The sequence below is a fragment of the Monodelphis domestica genome, chromosome 6 (assembly GCF_027887165.1).
Source record: "Monodelphis domestica isolate mMonDom1 chromosome 6, mMonDom1.pri, whole genome shotgun sequence".
Classification (NCBI taxonomy): domain Eukaryota; kingdom Metazoa; phylum Chordata; class Mammalia; order Didelphimorphia; family Didelphidae; genus Monodelphis; species Monodelphis domestica.
The window spans coordinates 142,228,854-142,249,384 of NC_077232.1; the positions used below are offsets into that span (position 1 = coordinate 142,228,854).

At 36.5% G+C, this 20,531-nt stretch overlaps 1 protein-coding gene across 1 annotated transcript; it reads right to left on the reverse strand.

The window, feature by feature from the left end:
• Positions 1–898: 898 nt before the first annotated feature.
• Positions 899–19,804, reverse strand: PDCL2 (phosducin like 2). Its single transcript, XM_007496438.3, has 6 exons — positions 19,467–19,804; positions 10,004–10,124; positions 7,214–7,304; positions 4,266–4,409; positions 2,115–2,323; positions 899–1,091 (listed from the first exon to the last, which is right to left on the reverse strand). The coding sequence occupies exons 1-6, from the start codon at positions 19,470–19,472 to the stop codon at positions 928–930; spliced, it is 735 nt and encodes a 244-aa protein (XP_007496500.1). The 5' UTR covers positions 19,473–19,804; the 3' UTR covers positions 899–927.
• Positions 19,805–20,531: the final 727 nt, after the last annotated feature.

Genomic DNA, 20,531 nt, shown 5'->3' on the forward strand with positions numbered 1-20,531 from the left:
CACGCACAAGTGTCTTTGTGTACACTTATCTATCATAGATGAAAGCGCACAAAGACAATTGTCATCCTCCGTTACTGAGAGACTACTACTACTACTTAAAAAATTCTTCCTTATTTATTTTCTGCACTCTGTGATTTGAACCTAAGTACTGATTGGATCATCCATATATGAGAGTGTGAGACAACTTGGTGTCGAAGTGAAAGACAAATACTTCTTAGGTTAATTGGGAAAATACAAAGAATAAGACAAAGGCAAATGCCAGGTAATCAACATAAATATATAAATTAATAAAAATGTAGAGTGTCTAACAAGCCTTTTTTGAACTACCTATAAAGATATGAATGATTGAAAAAGGCACCAAATACTTATTATGTTCTAAGTAAAAGGGATATAAATGTGAAGATCCTTAAAGAGTTCATATTCGTAAAGGGGGAAATCAATAGATATATAGGGGATTGGTTGCCAGAGGAAGGTGTTCTGGTTTAGGAAATCCCAGAAATGGTGATTGGAGGCATAAGGGTAGTAGGTTGATGTATCCCTTCTAAGTAGTAATAGCAGTAATGATTTGATGTTTCAGAGCTGGAAAGCTAGGGGTTGGGAATGAGCAAAGAAAGCATATGGCAGCAAGATGGATGACTAGAAGATGGCTATGGCTGAATAGCAGACCATGCAGAGCACTAACCAATTAGGGCCATATAGGCCTTAGAGCTAAAAGGGTGATATCCTCTGGGATATGGTCTCTGGTCAAGAGGGTGGCATGGCAGGGCAGATGTCAAAAAGATGGTCAGGTTGTAAAGCTGTAATGAGTTCTACTGTAAATATGAATTTAAAATAAATTTATTTGCATTGCTTCACATTACTGATTTATAAAGGCAATAATAACATGATTGGGCAAAAAAACAGTGGAAAGCCATTTATTAAATATTTCTAAGGACATTTGGTCTCATCGCTGTCACTGCTTGAACTATTACTGTCATCATAAATAGAAGTATTTCTAATGGAAGATGCCATCATGTCTACAACCTGTTTTTTAGGATTTTCTTCCAAGTCAGTTCGTATAGCTCCAACTTCTGCTAGTTTCCATTCAAGTTCTGTAATAAGAAATGGAACATTACTTAATCAACAAACAAGTTTTGATCCAGACAAAAATCCAGATGAAAATATAAAAAATATTTATATGCTATAACAAAGTTCAAAATTAAAGTTGGAGCTTATAACTAAGAAAGCACAATTTAAAATGTGACTTGATAAAAGCATAAAAAATAGATTTATTTTAAAACCAGGCACTCAAATTCTAGGTAAGGCAAGAAGTATTTATTAAGCCCTTATTATGTGTCAGACACTGTTGCTAAGTGCTAGAGATATAAATACAAGCAAAAAGAAACATCAAAAGGAAGCTGAAAAGTACCAGCAAGGATGTACTCATGGGAAGGGGGGATCTTGCTGAAGACTAGAAAGGTAGAAGAAGCACCAGAAAAGATATGAGATTACAGTCAAGTCAGCCTTTGATTCCTCCCCAACTAGGGGAACTCTCCAGTGGGACAGTGGAGTCAGCATGGCAGAGGAATGTTCTGAAGAAGGATGGTCCAGGTGAAGAAGACCCAGGTGCTGAGGGAATCTGTAGCATTAGAATGCACTGAGGCATTGTCTCAAAGTCGAGAAAGAGGGAAAACTAAGGGAGTAGGTTTGTTGTCTCTTTAAAATATTTTCCCCATTTCTTCCTTTCCTTCCTTTCAAAGCTTTTTCCAGGACAAACATGAAACTCTCTGGAATCACATCTTTTGCTAAACAAAGTCAGATGAGTGGCTAGCATCTCAATTTAGCATTTGAGATATTACATGGATACCAATCATGCATTATTACAATTGCCAAAGAATCAAAATTGCTTTAAAACAACAGGATAGATGTGTGATACATATTGATAAGTTGTGCAATATTAACTAATGATGAAGTGAATTCTCAAAGTTAACATGGAAGACATCTTCAAAGACATATGGGAATGGACCTCTTTTACAATCAGAGTGCAATTTAATAGGCAGCCAGAAAAATTCTACAAGTACTATTTTCTATATATCTTTACAAGTTACCTTAAAAATAATCCAAGATAAAATTACCTTCTAACTTCAGATTTATTCCTCCACATTCAATAATTCCGATGAATTTTCCTTCTATCTGACCATTTTTATACACGAAAATTGTGGGTAAACACCTGTCATGGTAGTGTTGAATACAGCTATTTACAACAGCCTTAACAAATTTAGTTTCTGGAAATTTTCTTGCTAGAACACTCAGATGCTGGTTAAGCAGTAAACACATTTGGATGCTGAAATAAAAGAAGAATAGAAAAATGTTGATTTAAAAAAACAGTAAGTTGGAAAAAAGAAGTCAGAAGGGTCTTATTATGACACAAATCTATCATTATGTTATTTTCCTTTCTGTTCAAACATTTTGCCACTTTTTCTTTTGGATTAGTTTGCCTCTACCTTCTGGCTCTAGGGTAGTTCAAAAGTTATTGGTGTTACCTTGGGGATTAGCTTCCTGGTCAGGGTAAGCCAAGATAGCCTAAATCCTGCCAGTAGCTCATAATTTAGAAGGTCCCTGAAGAAGTAGATAGGACACTGGTAGTTCTAATGTATTCCAGGGAATCTCAATGATCTTGATTCACATCATTTATGACCCCTAGAGAACACTTTAATCATCTTAGAAAAGGAGACAACAGGGTAAGATGGGTGAAAAGGGAACAAATCCACTCTCTCCATTGCTCTCTGGCCTTTCCATACTGGTCCCATGTCAAGGTAGAATGATTGGGGAAAGCAAGATCAAAGTCCATCTTGATAAGCCATTTTGGAGTGCAACATGTAAGGATAAGCTACCTGTTACTCTTAAAGGGAATAATATGCATGAAAATCCCTTCTGTGGAAATTTAGGGCTCAACTCAAAAGAAAACTCTGCTGTGAGTAACTCTAGATGAAAAGTAGAAACTGATCCATTTAATTTCATCAAAATCTTTCCCACACTTAAGGGAAAAATATAATACCTAAGGATGATTGTTTATATATACACACACACATATATATAGATACATATTTTTTTTAATCCTTACCATCTTCTTAGAATCAATACTATGAGTTGGTTCCAAGGCAGATGAGCAGTAAGGACTAGGCAACTAAGGATGATATTTTAACTTACTTTAAAAAGAGAGATGATAAGCCAGAGAAGTCCAAATAATTATATTAAGTTTATGTAAGTCTGTCTTCCAATATTGTGTCACTACTTTGGATAATCATCTCAAATTCTAATTGGTTTTTCTAATATGTTTTTTCAGAGATAGCCCATTGGTTATCAACTAGACTTTTCAGTGGCGTTACACATTTGACCTATGAAGTACCATGGCAATTTGGAAAGAGCCTTGGATTTGTAATCTAATTTTTAAAAAAATATCAGATATACAATATATTTTTCTAAAGTGAAGCATTTTATAATATGAACTACTACATTATTTTTTTAATTTTTAGATTATATTTGAATCATGGCTTTGCCACTATATAATCAAGGCATGTCACTTAATGAGTCTCAGTTTCCTTATCTAGAAAATGGAGCTAAGACATTATGTAAGAGATTTGGTCTTTCATAAAAAAAAAAAATGGCCAGATAATAAAAGCCTTAAGTTAACTGTAAAAATGCAACCATGCCAGATAATCCTTTCATGTGATACAAATTAGTCCCCTTGGGTGAATCAGAAAGGAATGATAAAAACAGACTCCACGGGGAACCCAACTCCTGAGATAATGAACAGAAGATTCATGGAACTGTAGAAATGCAAGTTGTAAAAAATAAAGGCAATTACCACAGAAGCCCAGGATTTTGGAAGTGAGGCTACTCAAATCCAACTGGTATAAGGTTGGTTGAGACAGAAGCTATGTTATCAAACTCTTGGACTACAGACCTCAAAGCAACAATCCTGTATTTCTTTTGTTGCTGGACTGTATGTACTTATTGAGAGGAGGCAACTAAGGGGGAAACATTTCCGAAAAAGGTAAAAAGACACATGTAAAACTGAAGTGTTTTGCCAGATAGGCTAACTCCAGCTGAGAAATGAAAAAAGGTAAAAGGAACCAAAAAAAAGAATGAAGAATAGAGAAGGAACTTTTATACTAAGAAACTCATTTAGGTACCAAGTGAGAGGAAACTTGAACCTTAAAAACATAAAAGTACATTAAAAATCACACCAGATAGACATTCTGGAGAAATAGAACAGGGATTACCTTGGTCTATATAAGTGAATTATAACCCAGACATCTTTTTCTGCATTTGTAACTTCCTTCACATATTGGTCACCAGAAATTTCTCTTAGTTCCCCAAATTTTTGTGTTTTCTGAAGAGCTTTCCATTCTTGTAAACGCTTTTGTCTAATTAAAAAAATGAAAATTATTAGAAGGCAGTTGTTATAATTCTGTTGGCATAATTTTATAGACTCTAAATGTTTAAATGAGTAGTTATAAAAATGACTTTATAGTGCTGCCAATTTAAAGAAAATTCAGGAAGTATCACTGTATTCTAGCTTTCTATTATGAATTTCTTTTGACATTTTTGGCATGCTTGTGCCCATTATAAAAGACAGGAAAGGCAAGACCGTCTAAAAGCTCTATATTTCTGAAGAGAGAAAAAAAGAAAGAAGAGGTAGAAACAGTAGAGGTTATTCACATCAAATGTTTTTGTAATAATTAACAAGCATTTATTAGGACGTTACTATGGGCCAGATGCTGTGATAAGATACTAGGAATATAAAGACAAAAGTGAAATAGCTTTCTCTCAAGGAGCTTTCGCTGTGGGGAACAACATGTACAGATATAAGTATCAAAGACCTACATAAAATAAATATAATATCATTGGATATTATAGGTAAGTAGGTAGGTAGGCAAGGAAAGGGAGAGGAACTAGCAGCTGGGTGGTGAATTGGGAAAAGTCTCATGTAGAAGACAGTACTTGGGTCAACCTTTGAAAGAAATCAGGTGATCTAAGGCCAGAGAAGAGAGAGGTTGCTACAAGTATTAACACCCTGTTATAACAATTTAGCTTGTTTTAAGACTAGGAGACCACATAGTGGCTCCTAAGGTCCACGTGGTTCCCTCCTTTTTAGGGAGTTTATGTTAGACAAAAATTTATGAGTACTATCACAACTGCTCTGAGTCTTTAATTAGAAGTATTAATGAGTCAGAAAAAGAGCTCTCTGCTTAACATTATTATTATTATTATTATTATTATTAACCCTTACCTTCCTTCTTGGAACCAATACAAATTATTGGTTCCAAAACAGAAGGCAGCTAAGGGCTAGGCAACTGAGGTTAAGTGACTTGCCCAGGGTGACCCAACTAGGAAGTATCTGAGGCCATATTTGAATCCAAGATCTTCTAAGTCTGGCTCTTAATCCACTGAGTCACCTTGCTGCCCCCATTATTATAATTTTTAATTAAATGAAAACAATTTCAATTAAGAAAAAATATTTCCTCTCCTTTCCATCTCTCTTGCTCCTTAGTGAAAAAATATTTGTAGCAAATATTAATAGTCAGTTAAAACAAACTCCTACACTGGCCATGTCCAAAAAAAAAAACCATTTCTCATTCTGCATCTTGAGTCTATTGATCCTTCTTCTAGGAGGCAGGAAGCATGTATGTCATCAATGGTCCACTGCAATCATTCTGCTTAACTACATTTATTTCTCTCAATAGGCAACTACTGGACTTTGTAGTTGAGACAAACTTCAGTTTACATTAAACATCTGGGTAACAAAATAGCAGATCACAATGTCTTTAGTTAGACAGGCACCAGGAGTGGAAATTGGGGAAAGATCCTGTCTGGGTCTTTTGGTCTGAAATGTTCAGAGAGGCAATGACCTGCCTCAGTATCTCCCTTCTCTGCCATAGTTCAGTCCTATCTTTACTATTCTAGAGTATGTCAGAATGCCATACTTACTTCAACCCTTCAGATGAAGGTGGTAATTTATAGATATCCCCTGACCTCTGGACATAATTTTTTTTAGGGAAATGATTTTTTATTGTTTTTTTTTTAACTTTACACAAAGAAGATATGGTCAAGAATGCTATTGATGGGTTCCCTGCATTATTCAGAATTCAGGGAGTTGTAGAGCTGAAAAATTATCCCCTTACTATATACACATTTACTCTCCCCCTTCCCTTCCTTCCCCTCTACCCCTCCCTACTGATTCTAACTTTTTTAGAAAAGCATTTTGAACACTTTCTCTGCTATGATTGCCTTTCTTACAAATCTGAGGGCTTTCTTTGGGTCTTTTTGCTTGCAAATGGCTAAGGAGGATGCAGGGGAATCAATCTTTCAAATTCAAGATATAGCTTCTTGGAGGTGATATCTCTGATGTCATTTCCTTGGACTTCATACAAGTATCTTTGGCATATATTCATATGATCTACAATATCATTATGGTTCAGAGTACTTTTCCAAATTAGTCTAAAATCTACAAGATTGATTAGGCATCTTATCATCTACTTCTCTCCCAAACCCAGCACCCTTGAAAGCTATTTAATTTCTGTGGGTTTCACCATCTTCCCAATCATCCAGCAATATTAGTGTCATCCCCAGCTCCTCACTCTCACTTATACCACAAATCCAATCAATCAGTTACCATATTTTGTTGTCTAACTGCCACATCTTTTACATTTGCCCTCTTCTCTCCAGTCATATAGAAAAATCTAGTACAGGTTGTCACTGGACCACTGCAATGGCTTCCTAACTGGTCTCCCTTCTTCAAGTCTCTCTCTCTTCCAATCTAAATTTTGTCTGACCATGTCATTCCCTACTCAGTCAATTAAAACATTCCCTATTTCTGCTAGCATCAAATATACATTCCATCATCACTTAAAGCCTGTCCCAATCTGGCACATCTCCAAGTCCAACTACATACATCATTGCCTTTCATTAACTATAATTCAGCCAAAAAGAATTCTTATTGTTCCTAATACATGCTAATTTATTATTTTTTCTTTGTCTTTGCAGTGGCTGTTCTCTATTCTTGGATGGCATGGAGTCTTCAATTTTGCCTCTTAGCATTCCTACTTTCTCTTCAGCTTGAGCATAGTCTTTATCTCAGCAACTCAATGTTGCCACTGCTTAGAGATCACGTACTGGATCCATTCAAATGCAAAAAATATAAGGAATATTGTTAGAAACTTTACTGTACCTATATATTTCCATAGCCTTCATATCTTCATCATCAAAATCATCTTCAGCTTCTTTTAACTGGGTAAGAGTCATTTTTTCATATGGTTTAACTGAAACATAGGAATTCAATAACCATTAAATGTGTTTAATACATGGATGACACCATTAGGGACTGAGAAAGATACAAAAGTAATTGAAACAATTCCTACCTTCATGAGGCTTATATTCTATCCCAATTATATGCCACATGAATACAAGCAATGATTCAGAACAAATGAACAATAATAGCACTGTATGTAATTCAAGAATAAGAGATAAAAGGCAGATTGTGAAAATGGAGGAATGTAATGTAATTTTCAACTGGGGTGGAGATGGATCATGGAAGGGTGCTTGAAGGAGATGATCAGAAAGAGTCTACACACTATACTCCAAGAAATTATTATTTTTTTTAAATCTTGGTTCTTTGTCTTAATTACAACTCTGAGACTGAAGGGCAAGAGGTAGGCAAACAGAGTTAAGTGACTTGCCTGGGGTCATATAGCTAGACAGTGTCTGAATCCAGATTTGAACCCAGGACATCCTGACATCATGCCTGGTGCTCTATTCACTGCTCTATTTAGTTCTGCCCTACTTCAAAAAATTATTAAGGAAAATCACCCTAAAATTCTAGAACTAGAGGGTAAAACAACAGTTGGGGGAAAAAAAGCCACCAATCACTGCCTAAAATATATCCCCAAAACAAAACCTCACAGGAACATTATAGTAAAGTTTCAGAACTTTCAGGTCAAGGAGAAAAATATTACAAGCAAGAATAAAGAATTTAAATATTGTGGAGTCAGGATAACACAAGATTTAGAAGCCTTGACATTAAAAGACTGAACATTCTGAAGAACAAAGGAGCTGGTTTTCCATAAAGAATAACCTACCTAAAGGCAGTTCTGTAAGGGAAAAAAGTGGATATTTAATGAACTAAAACTTTTTCAGGTATTCTCAAGGAAAAGACAAGAATTGAACAGAAAATTTGACTTACAAGAATCAGGAGAAACAGTAAAGTAAACATGAAAGATTAATTATAAGGGACTTGATGAGATTAAATTATTTACTTCTTATGTGGGAAAATAGAATTTTTAACTCTTAGGAATATTAGCATTACTAGGTTAGTTTGAAGGAGTATATACATAGATAGAAAGCTTGGGGTTGAGATGATTATGATGGGATGATCAGAGAGATAAAATGGAGCAAATTACCTCATGTAAAAGAGACATGAATGGAAGGACTGTTACAATGGAGGGAAAGATAAGGTGGAGAGAAGGTAGTGCAGGAACCTTATTCTCATTGGAACTGGGTTAAAGAGAAAATAACATACATCTAGAGCAGGGGTCCCAAAACTATGGCCCGAGGGCCACATGCAGCCCCTGAGACCATTTATCTGGCCCCCACTGCACTTCCGGAAGGGGCACCTCTTTTATTGGTGGTCAGTGAGAGGAGCACAGTATGTGGCAGCACTGCAAAGCACGGTGTTGCTTATGTACAGTACTACTTCCACATAATCCTTTGCATTGTGCTTTGTTCTGAGAGTAACTGAATGAGAAGGAGGCGCCACATAAGGGATTATGTGGCTGCACAGTGGAAGACGTGATTTTGACAATAAATTGAGCATAGTCAGATGGAACTTAGATTAGTAGAAGCAGAAGAATGAATGAAAACATGCAGATTGCTTTTTTAGGTTTGGCCCTACAGTGAAGGTGGTAAATGGGACAAATTCATGGGATAATATAATGGAGAAAAGATTCTTGTTCTACTTTATGGCATTACTTTTAAATGGTGAAGAAAATTCAGCATATCAGAAGACATGTGACAGAATTAATGGACATGAGAAAAACTACGCATGAGAAAAGAATTGGTGGAACAAGGCCTTGGAGGAATCAGAGATCAAAGAAACAGAGGAGAAAGGATAGCCTTGGGAATGAGTAAGGGACACCTCCTATTCTCATGTAGAATAATTTTCCATAGTTAAATATTTCATAAAGTTTTCACATATATATTTCATCTTTTTCACATCTGAAAAATATCTACACACTTAAACCAGAAATATTCTGAAGCAATGATAGAGATTCAAGTATTGAAGAATTTGTTCAAAACTCAAGTGTCTTTAGCCTTCAAAAAAATGTATAACTGGAATTTTACAGCTAAGAAAGGAATTTACAACTTAATGATTCATATGAAATGAACCCAGTGATTGGACATCTTAGCAAAACAGTAAACCTGAGGGCAGTGTTTCTTAAACTAAGGTACAGAAAATTTTTGCACTTGCAAGAAACGAATGGAATACATAAATATGACTATAGAGAGTCCCAGAGTATGGGATGCCTCTGGGTTAAAGGGATGTTATGGAAATGTGGGTGCCAATTGTTACAAAGAATCAATAAAGCAAAAAGTAACACTAAATGGTGCCTATTCATACCTTATTCCATTAACTCTTTTTCTCCTGAAATTCCCATTTACATTTGAAACACCTCAATTCCATAAAAAAATTATTGGAGAAACAGTATCTCATGGAATTGTCAAATAAAGAAGTAATGTGATGGTGAAGAGAGAACACTGTATTGGGAATCAGAAGACCCAGGTTCTATTCCTAGTTCTGTCACTAACTTGCTGGGTAACTGAATAAATAATTGCATCTCTCTGTGGGTCTCTTTCCTCATTTATAAAATAAGGGGAGTGAACTAGATAATCACTAAATTCCTTTTCTTTTTTTGTGATCTTATTTCTTCTATGGCATTATTACTCTAAAGATCTATAATTTTACCCATTGCTTCTTTCTGTAAACGTAAAACCATTTCTTCAGTCTCATCCTTTTTTTCTTCTTTTGGAGGAAGAATTCCAAAATCTCTTAATATATCATTCCACTCAGTGTCTTCATTTGGATCCTATTTTGCAAAAGAATAGGAACAAACAAACAAATATGTTGTTATAGGCCAGATGCATCAAATATAAGTTCAGGATATGAAGAGATAATCAATAAAGCAAATAATAATTAAAAAAACTTTTTTTTATCAAGTATGAAATTCTAATAAGTCTATATAAATAATACTCATATAATAGGTATAGGGACATAACAAGTTCAAAAAACAATAGCTTGTATAGGAATATACAGTTTATCAAATCCAAAGAGTCACCACCCTTCTCTCCCTACTTGATATTAATTTACATTAGATTATACTGAAAGGCATTTAGCCTATCCCACTTTCTTCCGTCCTATAATTTGAAACCTCTACTAGTCCTTTAATTTTGTACAATGGTGGTATAGCACTTTCAGGAAGAGTAGAATCTAGTTTTTTAAGGGAAGACAGCTGTGAACTTAAGGTTTCATTTTCCATCTCTCAATAAATTTGTGACCTCATGAATATAAAACTTTATTCCTTCAGTGTTGTAGCCTGCTTGCTATCACGCTTATCTGTGTAATTCTTGGCCATGTTCTCTCTCATAGAGGGAGATATCCCAGAGAGTATCTATTCCATGTGATGGATGGGGCTTTTCACTAGATCTTTTTACATTTCATTGATTACATACATTACTTGCATGTTACTTAATCAACTTTTTCTAGTATACATTTCATCAATTATATCCTTAAAAAAACATCTTGTGTGTAGTGAATCTTTTGAAATATACTATAGCCTACTTATGCCTACCATGCAGTTATAAATTCCATTGCTATCTCAATCACAACCTCAAACCTTTGGAGTTCATATTTTAGGATGTGAAGTATTCTTCTGGGAAAGCATTCCCCCCCCCCCCCCATCTTAGAATAGTTTCCAAAGACTTGAGGTTGTAAGTGATTGAAATAGTAATACATTTTGAGCTTGAATGACTGGACCAGCTGTGTCTCCTATGGTACCCCCTCCCCAGATCCTCTTTCCTAAAGACTTTACTTCATACTTTCAATGAAAAGTGAGGTCACTCACCTCCAACTTCTCCACATTTCACTTTACTTAATCATCTTCCCCAGATTCTCAGATGAAGAAGTGGCCTTGACAAGGCCTATCTACATGTCCACTGATCCTAACCCCTTCTCTCTCCCTAGTTCCTCTTATTTTCAGTCTCTCCCTATTACAGTCTCCTTCCTTGATGTCTACAAATATGCCCAGGCTTAAGACCTTCATTTGATCCAACCACCTCCTCCACTATCTTCTGTTTCTCTTCCCATTCTCTGCTAAACTCCTTGACAACAGTGTTTATGCTGGAGGAATAGGGAGTAAACATTTATAAGCACTAACTTTGGGTCAGACATTGTGCTTAGTACTTTACAAGTATTATCTCATCTTCCCCTTCCTCTCTTCTCCCTTTCTTCTGAAACTTCTACAATTTGAATTCTGATATCATTAACAGAAACTGCTCCCTCTAAAAGTTAACAATGATCTCTTAGATGCTAAAACTAAGACTTTTTTTATTTTCTGCCTGTCTGACCTCTTTAGCACCTGACTTGTCTATCATCATCCTTACCCAGATATTTTTTCCTCTCTAGGTTATTGAGATATTATTCTCTTCTTTTTATATAGCTTTCTGACCACTTTTCTCAGATTCCATTTTTTTTTTCACCTTTCCATAATGCTAAATATCTGAGGGTGTCCCTTAATGTTCTACTATTATAAGTTAAAAATTAAAGTAAAATGAGGCACACAGTTCCTAACATGATCGGTTTATTAGTAAAGAACAAATTCATCAGTAAATAGGATGTCAGCTTCCTCAGTAAAACTAAGACTTGAATGAAGGGAAGAGCTCTCTTTTATAGTTTTGGAGATTACAGAATAAAAAGCAGGGCTCTGTACGCAGGGTTAAAATAGCTCAACATCATGAATGGAAAAATCAATATGCTAATTACAGAGCTGAGGTGTGACTAATAAATGTTCATTGTATGAGTCCACCTGCAAGGTATGCAATCATAGACCAGACTTCTTTGGGTAACAAGAGAACAGTGATTAAGAAGACACCTGGATTTCTAAACTTAACTCATTAAAGTCCAGTTGAATTCTGAACTATGTAGAGAGAGAGAATCATGACTTGGGCAGTTACAGGACAAAACAAATGCACTGTAAATAGAATCAATTAAAAACAATACAGCATCAATCTGCTTATTTCACTATCACTCTTGGTGTTTTCATCAACTCCCATGGGTTAAATGATCAGTTCTATGCAGCTGAATCCCAGAGCTATATATCCAGCCTTTGTTTCTCTCTTGAAACATAACCCTCAATCATGATTTGCTTTTTGGACACTGAAATAAATTGTCCATATATATTCCAATTTTGGTGTCTATAAATATTGAACTCTTTATCTGTTCCTCAATCCCAAATTTCTTTATTACTGTCAAAAAACACTGATATTCTGTCACTTAGTTTTATAGCTTTTGTGTCATCCTTAATTCACTATCCTCTCTCCCCTCAGCCAATTCATTCCCTAATCTTGTTTTTATCTCCACAACATTTCTGATATGCATCTCTTCTTCACTCAATCAGCCACTACTCTAGGACAGGCCCTCATCATCTCTCACCTGAACTATTGCAATAGCCTTGTAGATGTTCTCCCTGCCTCAAATATTTCCCTACCCCAATGACTTTCAGTTATCCAAGTGGTTTTCTTAAAGTGATAGCTGACCATTTCATCCTACTCAATAATTGCCAGTAGTTTCCCATTGCCTACAGGACCCTGTATAGATTCTTCTGTTAGAAATTTAAACCCCTTTACATTTTTTTGACCCTTTCCTACCTTTCTGTTCATCTTTTACATTATTCCCTTCTTCAATCTATGATCTTTCTACACAGGCCTAACTGTTGTTCCTCTCACCCCCAAATCCATCTCCTAACTTCTAGTGCTTGTACTGAGCTGTCTCCTGGCTTTTCATCTTCATTTCTACCTCATATGTTCTCTGGTTTCCTTCAAGACAGTTTGAATTTCACTTTGTGTAAGAAGTCTTTCCTGATCATCTCCTTATCACCTCCACCAACCGTTGGTGTTTTATCCTCTATGACTGTTTCCCATTTACACTGTATATATCTCACATGTCTCTCTCCAATTAAATGTAAGCTCTTTGGGGGCAAATGCTGTTTTTATCTTTCCCTGTATCCTCACAGCTGAGCATAGTGTCTGACATTGAATAAATAATTAATAAATTCTTTTTGTGAAGGCAGCTAGGTGCCTCAGTGGATTGGGAGTCAAGTCGAGAGACCGGAGGTTCTGGGTTCAAATTTGACCTCAGACATTTCCTTGTTGTGGATGAGTCACTTAACCCCCACTGCCTATTCCTTACTGCTCTTCTGTCTTGGAACAAATACATAATATTGATTCTAAGATGGAAGGTAAGGGTTCAAAAGAAAGAAACACTTTTTGTTTGGTTGCCTGAAACAGGAAAATTTGTAGAAAGAATAGGTGAGATGAGAAAAATGAGCTTTGGATTTATTGAACATGAGCTATCTAAGAGGGGCATACAGGTATGGAGGTCTAGAGAGTAATTAGGAGCTCTGGGGAGAGATCAGCACTGGATAAATATAGAATTGAATGCCATTTGTATAGTTGAAGCTCTTATTATAGATGAAATTTCAAAGGGTGGAGAACACAGGACACTGCCTGCAGAGCGGGAAGAGGAAAATGAAATGAAGAAGTCACGTAGCTTGTTTGTCACATTGTGGCTTGTTTTCAGGGCTTGTTCTGGGAACTGTAAGTTTTTGGTGCTTCCAAGGCAGTATTATCCAAGGAAAAATGTGGTCGCTGCTCTCCAGGTCTTCACCAAGGAAGCAGATGCACCTGCTGGACCTCCTCTCTGCTTGTCACTCTCTACTTATTCTTTGTCTTCTCCTTTTCATAGACAATGAGACACACAGCTAGGAAATTGGGATTGTACCTTTAGCTCAAACTAGTCAGATATGCTGTCCATTCAAATACTAAGTAAACAATTTTAAAAACAGAAAATTCTGCATTGGACAGCTGCCCTCTCAGATAGAAGTGAGGGAGGGAGGGAAGGAACTTCATTATCCACATGAATTAGGAGCAGGATCATCACTGTTCACACACATCCCATGCTCTACTCACAGCTCTCTCTTCCATCTAGAAGTGTACAAAGGTGTCAAACTTCACATTCAAATGCAGGCATGCTCAATAGCAACCACAGTTAACTGTACATCTTCAATTTATCTGCTTAAATATCTGTCTCTTCCTCTCCTCCCTGTCTTGAATCACCTGCATAAATGTCCCAACCCTTTGTTCATTCAGTAGTAACTAACTTTTGTCCTGGGGTCTTATTGGCAAAGACACTGGAGTGGTTTGCCATTTCCATCTCCAGTGTGTCCCCATTTTACAGATGAGGAACTTAGGAAAATACAAGTTAAATGATTTTGTCCAGGGTCACATAAATTATAGGTGTCTGAGGCCACATTTTAACTCAGATCTTCCTGACTTCAAGCCCAATCCACTATACCACCTAACTGTTCCTAGTTGTCCCAACTCTGGGTGCATATAACCTTCAAGAGTCTCTTTGTCTTTCTCAGCATGGAAAGAATCAAAGCTGTCTGTTTGAAACCTTTCCCAAAAAATTTAGAGCTAGGATCTAAGAAATTTCTCTCCATGCCTGCAGAGGAATCAATTTCCCCCAAACCTTGCTACTTCTCTCCCTGATGTTTGGAATTTTTTAGTCCCTGGCAAAACAGAGGTGGATCATGGGATGTTTAGATTTGTATATTACAGTATCAACACAAACATTAAGTTTAAACTACAAGAACCTAGCATGCTAGGTTCTTGGGTTCACATTCAGCAAGATATGGATAGCGACAAAGATATTTATCTCAACAATGGCACAATATGGTGTAAAACAGCTGTTAAATTCAAATAGAAATACAGACCACCAAACCATACCTAAGGATCCCTTCAGGTTGCATATTGATTTCATCATCATCATAATAATAATAAAATAAAAATTTTAAATAAAAAAGTCCGTGTTTTATTGTATTTCTTATTTATTTTGTTAAATATTTCTCTGTTACATTTTAATCTGGTTCAGGTTAAATGTTTGACATCTCTGGTATAGAGCATCACAACAGGCTACCTCAGGAACTGCATATTTAAATTATATGCTGTTCACAAAATGCATTTGTAGCACAAGTAACCATTGAGCACAAGCAAATATGCCTAATAGCAAAAAGTCAAAAGTAACTATAGGCCTAATAAATCATTTGGCAGAAACAGGAATATATGTGCACATAAATAAATAGCAAAACCATGCATAGCTAACAGACTAGTGTAGAATGCAGAAACATGTAACAAGACAATACATACATGATGCTAACAAAATAGCAAATGAATATGAAAATGACTATAATAATTCAAATATGTAGTAATTAACTTTCACAAATATGAAATTATATACAAGGCACACATCTATATTAAATGAATATTTGCATATATGTATACATATTATTTTTACTTTCCCTTGGAATATTATAAGTTTATCATTTGAATATGCCTAGCTTTCCTATTACCTGATGACCTGTTACTAGCATTCATTTTCTCTTGAAGGCACAGCTATTCCTTCCACATCATGACTTCCCCATTGTGATTTCAATATGTAGCTGGTTGGCATAAGAAATTAAATGAGAATTTTGGGGAGTTTTGTAGAAGCCAAAGATGACATGTGAAGGCCAGCAGATGACACAGAAAAAATCTGGAAACTCAGAAATGCATAAAACGGTCTATGACCAAATGCCTAATCCAAAATGTACAATAAGGTACTATAAACATCTCATAAAAAAGAAAAAAAATCAGACTTCTTCAGTGGGAAGGCCAAAAAATTTTACAAATATTTTCCAGATGGGGGGAGGTACCAAGCTTCTGAGCCCCCTGTGACAAGAAGGGATATTTGTATTTTATATTACTTTGTAAATACCTTGAATTTACTTGTATATGTGCTGTATCCCCTGCCAAAAGAATGTAAGCTCCCTGACGGTAAGTATTGTTTTAATGATCTATTTCTAACATCTAGTATAGTAGCTGGCACTTAGTAACTACTTAATAAATGTCTGTCGAATGGATTTGACCACAATGATCTAGAAGTGGTCCTCCCAAAGCAAGGTACAGTGGGAATGATCCCTCATATTCTGTTGATTCAACTAATGTAACCTACTCTTGTGTTAATTTTTGTGACCGTCATGCCAGTGCTTCCTCCTATTGGACTTGCAGTCTACTATAGTCCCTCTATCTTTTTTCATATGAATTGCTGTCTATACATTCTTCTCCCATTCCTGCAACGATGTACTTTGTAAAAGCTCAAATATATTTTTTACCTTTATTCCTACTAAATTTCATCTTACTAGATTCAGAGGACCATTTTAACTCTATTGAGCTTCTTTGGAATTTTTACTGCCTTTCAACACTGTAGCTACCCTTCTCACCTTCATAGTATCTACAAAGCTGCTATGTCTCAAATTCCTGAGTTGCAGGGACTGAAATAACATATAGTAAAATTCCTTAAGACCAATATTGGGTTGAGCTATAATTTAAATGTTCTTCTAGAGTTTCATTTGAAAACTCAGAAAACTTACAAAGATGACAAGAACAGTGGAGGAACTGTGAAAAGATGGGCTTACTAAAGCACTGATAGTAGAGCTATGCAAGATGCAAGAAAGCAATTTTGAACTATGCAAATAAAGTGGCTAAAATACCTATACCCTCTGACCTAGGTATAAAGGAGTTCATTGATTAAAAAAATAAAAGATTCCGTAAAAACACTTTTTTTTTTTTGTGGTAGTAAAAAAGCAGGAAACAAAGTTGATGCCCATTGATTAGAGATAAATAACTTGTGGTAATAAATGTAATGGAATATAACACTATTGTAAGAAATGATGAGCAAGATGAATATAGTCTTTTATAATACAAAGTAAAGTAAGAAGACTCAGAAAAGCAACACACAGGAGGATTAGAATAACACAAAGAAAGAACCACTACAAAACAACATAAAATTAATGTTCCAACATTACAAAAAAAAAAAAGAAATTTGGTTCCAAAGAAGAGATAAATAAGACATTCCTCTCCACCCACTCTCCTTAGGGAGGAGCAATTACAGATGTTTCTCATTGCATATAATGATTTTTAAAAAACATTGATTGGTTTTGCTGATTTTTTTCTTTTGAAAAGTTTTTTTAATGACTCTTGGAGAAGAGATAACAGAACAAATTGGGAAATCTAAAAATGAAAGATATTAATTAAAAATTTAAAATTACAAATATTCCTTTATCATTGAATTCTTTAATGAATGTTATCTTTGTAGGGGCTTCCAAGTTAGACCTACTTTCACAAGTGACAAAAATAAACTTTACTATATTCATAATACTGCAAAATTCATATGCTTGAGGATCCTAAGAAGACTAATTTTGAATTCAGTGATAGAGTATAGGAGGACCTCTAGGCATGCTGACTAATATTAGTTTCCATATGCTTTGAAAATTCTTCAACAATCCACACAAGTTTACTAAATAAGGACAATCAGATGAGGCTGAGTTGTGGGAACGGAATACTTGGGAATAAAATACTAAGATCCAAGTCAAACTTGTTAGCAATTCCCAAATAGAAGACTGTAAAATTCCTAAAATTAAAAAATGCAAATACAGTACCTTTAGCTGGTTTCCTCCTATTCCCCCCCCCCCCTTTATTCTGTAGTAAAGAGATAACTAAATCTTAAGCCTAGAATAATTGAATGATGTCTTTAGCAAACTTTAAAAGTCTCAAATAGCTATTCTCATACTGAGTCCCCTTACCTAAGTACTTTAAACACCCCATTCCAAACAATGGCTCCTACTTCTTTCACATTATTCAGGCATTGAACTACCTTACTTGGCACTTAAAAGTAAAAGCTCATTTCACTATTGATAGATAAAATCTAGTGTAGTAACAAGAAGACTGGATATCAGGGGTCCTGGGCTAGAATGCTAGTGCTGCTATTTACTACATACGGTCTAGAAAAATCACTTAATTCCTCTCTGCCTCGGTTTACCCACCTTCAAAATGAAGATTCACTATATATATCTTGTCTAAGGACCCTTTCAACTCTAATTTTATCGTCCTTAAAATATGTTTTAATAGAATTCAATTTTTCTGCCAGATGGAAAATATGAGCAAACAGAAATGTGGCACCAAACAAGTCTGAAATAGACTTTAATTTTTCATACCTCTTTTTAGGAGAATACCAGTTTCTTTTTAAGTGCTCTCCACACACATTAATGAATGGTAGCACCCTTTCAGAGCCAAACTTCTACTTGACCCATTCCACTCCCCTTTCAGTTCCAGGAACACAGAATCAACACCCTTTTAATTACTGTATGGGACTTGTCTAACAATTCATTTGGTTGTAAATAAGGTAAAGGAGGGTAAAGAAGCCTGGCCATTCTAAACGTGCCTTTACAAAAATAAATCATGGGAACAAGAGCTAGAAGGGACCTTAGAGATGATCTAGTTAAGAGTACTTATTCTTTGCAGATTCGATGTTAAAAAATGGAAATCTTGCTCTACTAAAAAAAAAAAATCCTTAGAAGTATAGTTCTCTAGAAAGTCTTGGTCAGGCTAATTCAGAGCAGAGAAGCTTCTGCCAAGGAAAAAGATTTTCCTTGGGGTTTGAATCCAGGGAATAAAAGGATCCCACACACTCTTTGTATCCCTATGATTCCAGTAAATACTAATCACTTTCACCCCCAAACCGGAGAAGCTTAGCTTTCTCATAAATAGGAAGGAAAGGAGAGAGAGACACAATTAAGTTTGCCACTCTTCAAAGAGTTCCTGTGAGGAAGGAGCTTTATAAACCTTTAAAACTTTATTAAGGTGTGACGCATTAAGGAGCTTCGAAGCGCAAGGGCTCAATTTAAGCAGAAGAGTCGATATACAATTGTCTATGGTAATTTACACTGTGCCTCTTGGCAGAACCAGTACAATAATCCTCTAAATACAAGATCGAAGGAACAGAACTTTCAAGCTAGAAGGCCATCTAAGTTTAACTTCATTTTACAGATAAGGAAACTGAGGCCCTGAGAAGCTAACTTACTTGCCCAGAGTCACACAGCAAGTCAGAGCTGGGTCCTCTGACACTAAATCCAGTCTCTTTTCTATAACGGACAGAGACAAGAAGATCCAGAAGAAGGATCGATTTCTTTGTTTGTTGTGTGTCCCTCTCTGCCCAACACCTCTCTTGGCTAAGCTCAAGAGACTCTCTCTCCAGTCCTCGCTTCCTTCCGACTCACCTGCATGGTGGATGGATCCCTTCCTCAAGTGTTCTGGGCTACGTAGAAAGGTGGAGGCGGCGGCTCCTCGCCAGGGCTTGGGGTAGAAGGAGCTAGGGCAGCTCCCGGCAGCTGAAGCCCTGGACCTCCTTAACTCAGCCGCCGCACCGGGAGCGCACCGCCCCAGCTCGCTTTGCGCTTCCCAACAGTTTGGATTACCCAAGCACGCTCCCTGAAGTGTTCGGATAAGCGCAGGGCCAAGCTGGTTTCGAACTCTTCCTCGGGACGCTTGGCCAGAGCCCAATCTAGCCAGTTCACGGACCACTCCTCTTGCCCCTCCGGTGCGCCATTGGCAGAGTTCCGTTGCTGGGTAACCGGGAAGTTAGTTGTCTGGGAGGGCGCCTGCACGGGAATGCAGAGGCTGAGATTTCTCTGTGAATGTGTTCTGGGGGGTGCACTCTCTAGTTCCAGCCGCAAGATAACGTAAAGGAAGAGACTCTTAACATCATCTCTGTCCCCTCTTGGGTCCGAAGCCCTATCTCAGCGGCCAGAACCCGGGTTTTATATATAACAAAATATAAAAAACAAAAAGAACAAATGTCTTTTATCCTCTGAACGTCCGAATGAGAAGTGCTCTATCCTCTGCGAATCTGGACCCAGACTTTCAATCTCAAATCGGATATAGTGTCAGGAAATTTCAGGAATTTGGTTTCGTCAACATAGGGAACTCCTTTCACCGAGGGAGGTCTCAACCTGTCTGTGATGTGACAAGGAAAGGTCCTGGGGAATTTACTGAGGTGGAGTGATTTGAGCTGGGTCACTGAAGGCAGTCAGGGGATTTGAACTCAAGTCTTCCTGACCATAACTTTATTCACTACGCCTCTGCAGGCAACCACTGCTTAAATTAGCATTGTACATTTACCCTGCTTCCCCTTTTAGTGAATGAAGAGCTGGGGGAGCTACTATCATAAACTTAAAAAAATTAAAACTTTATACCATAGCAAGCTGCTATGATACTACTGCCTCATTCATAATGAACCCCCACACTGGGATAGGTCCATTTTACATGCTTATTACAAGAAAATC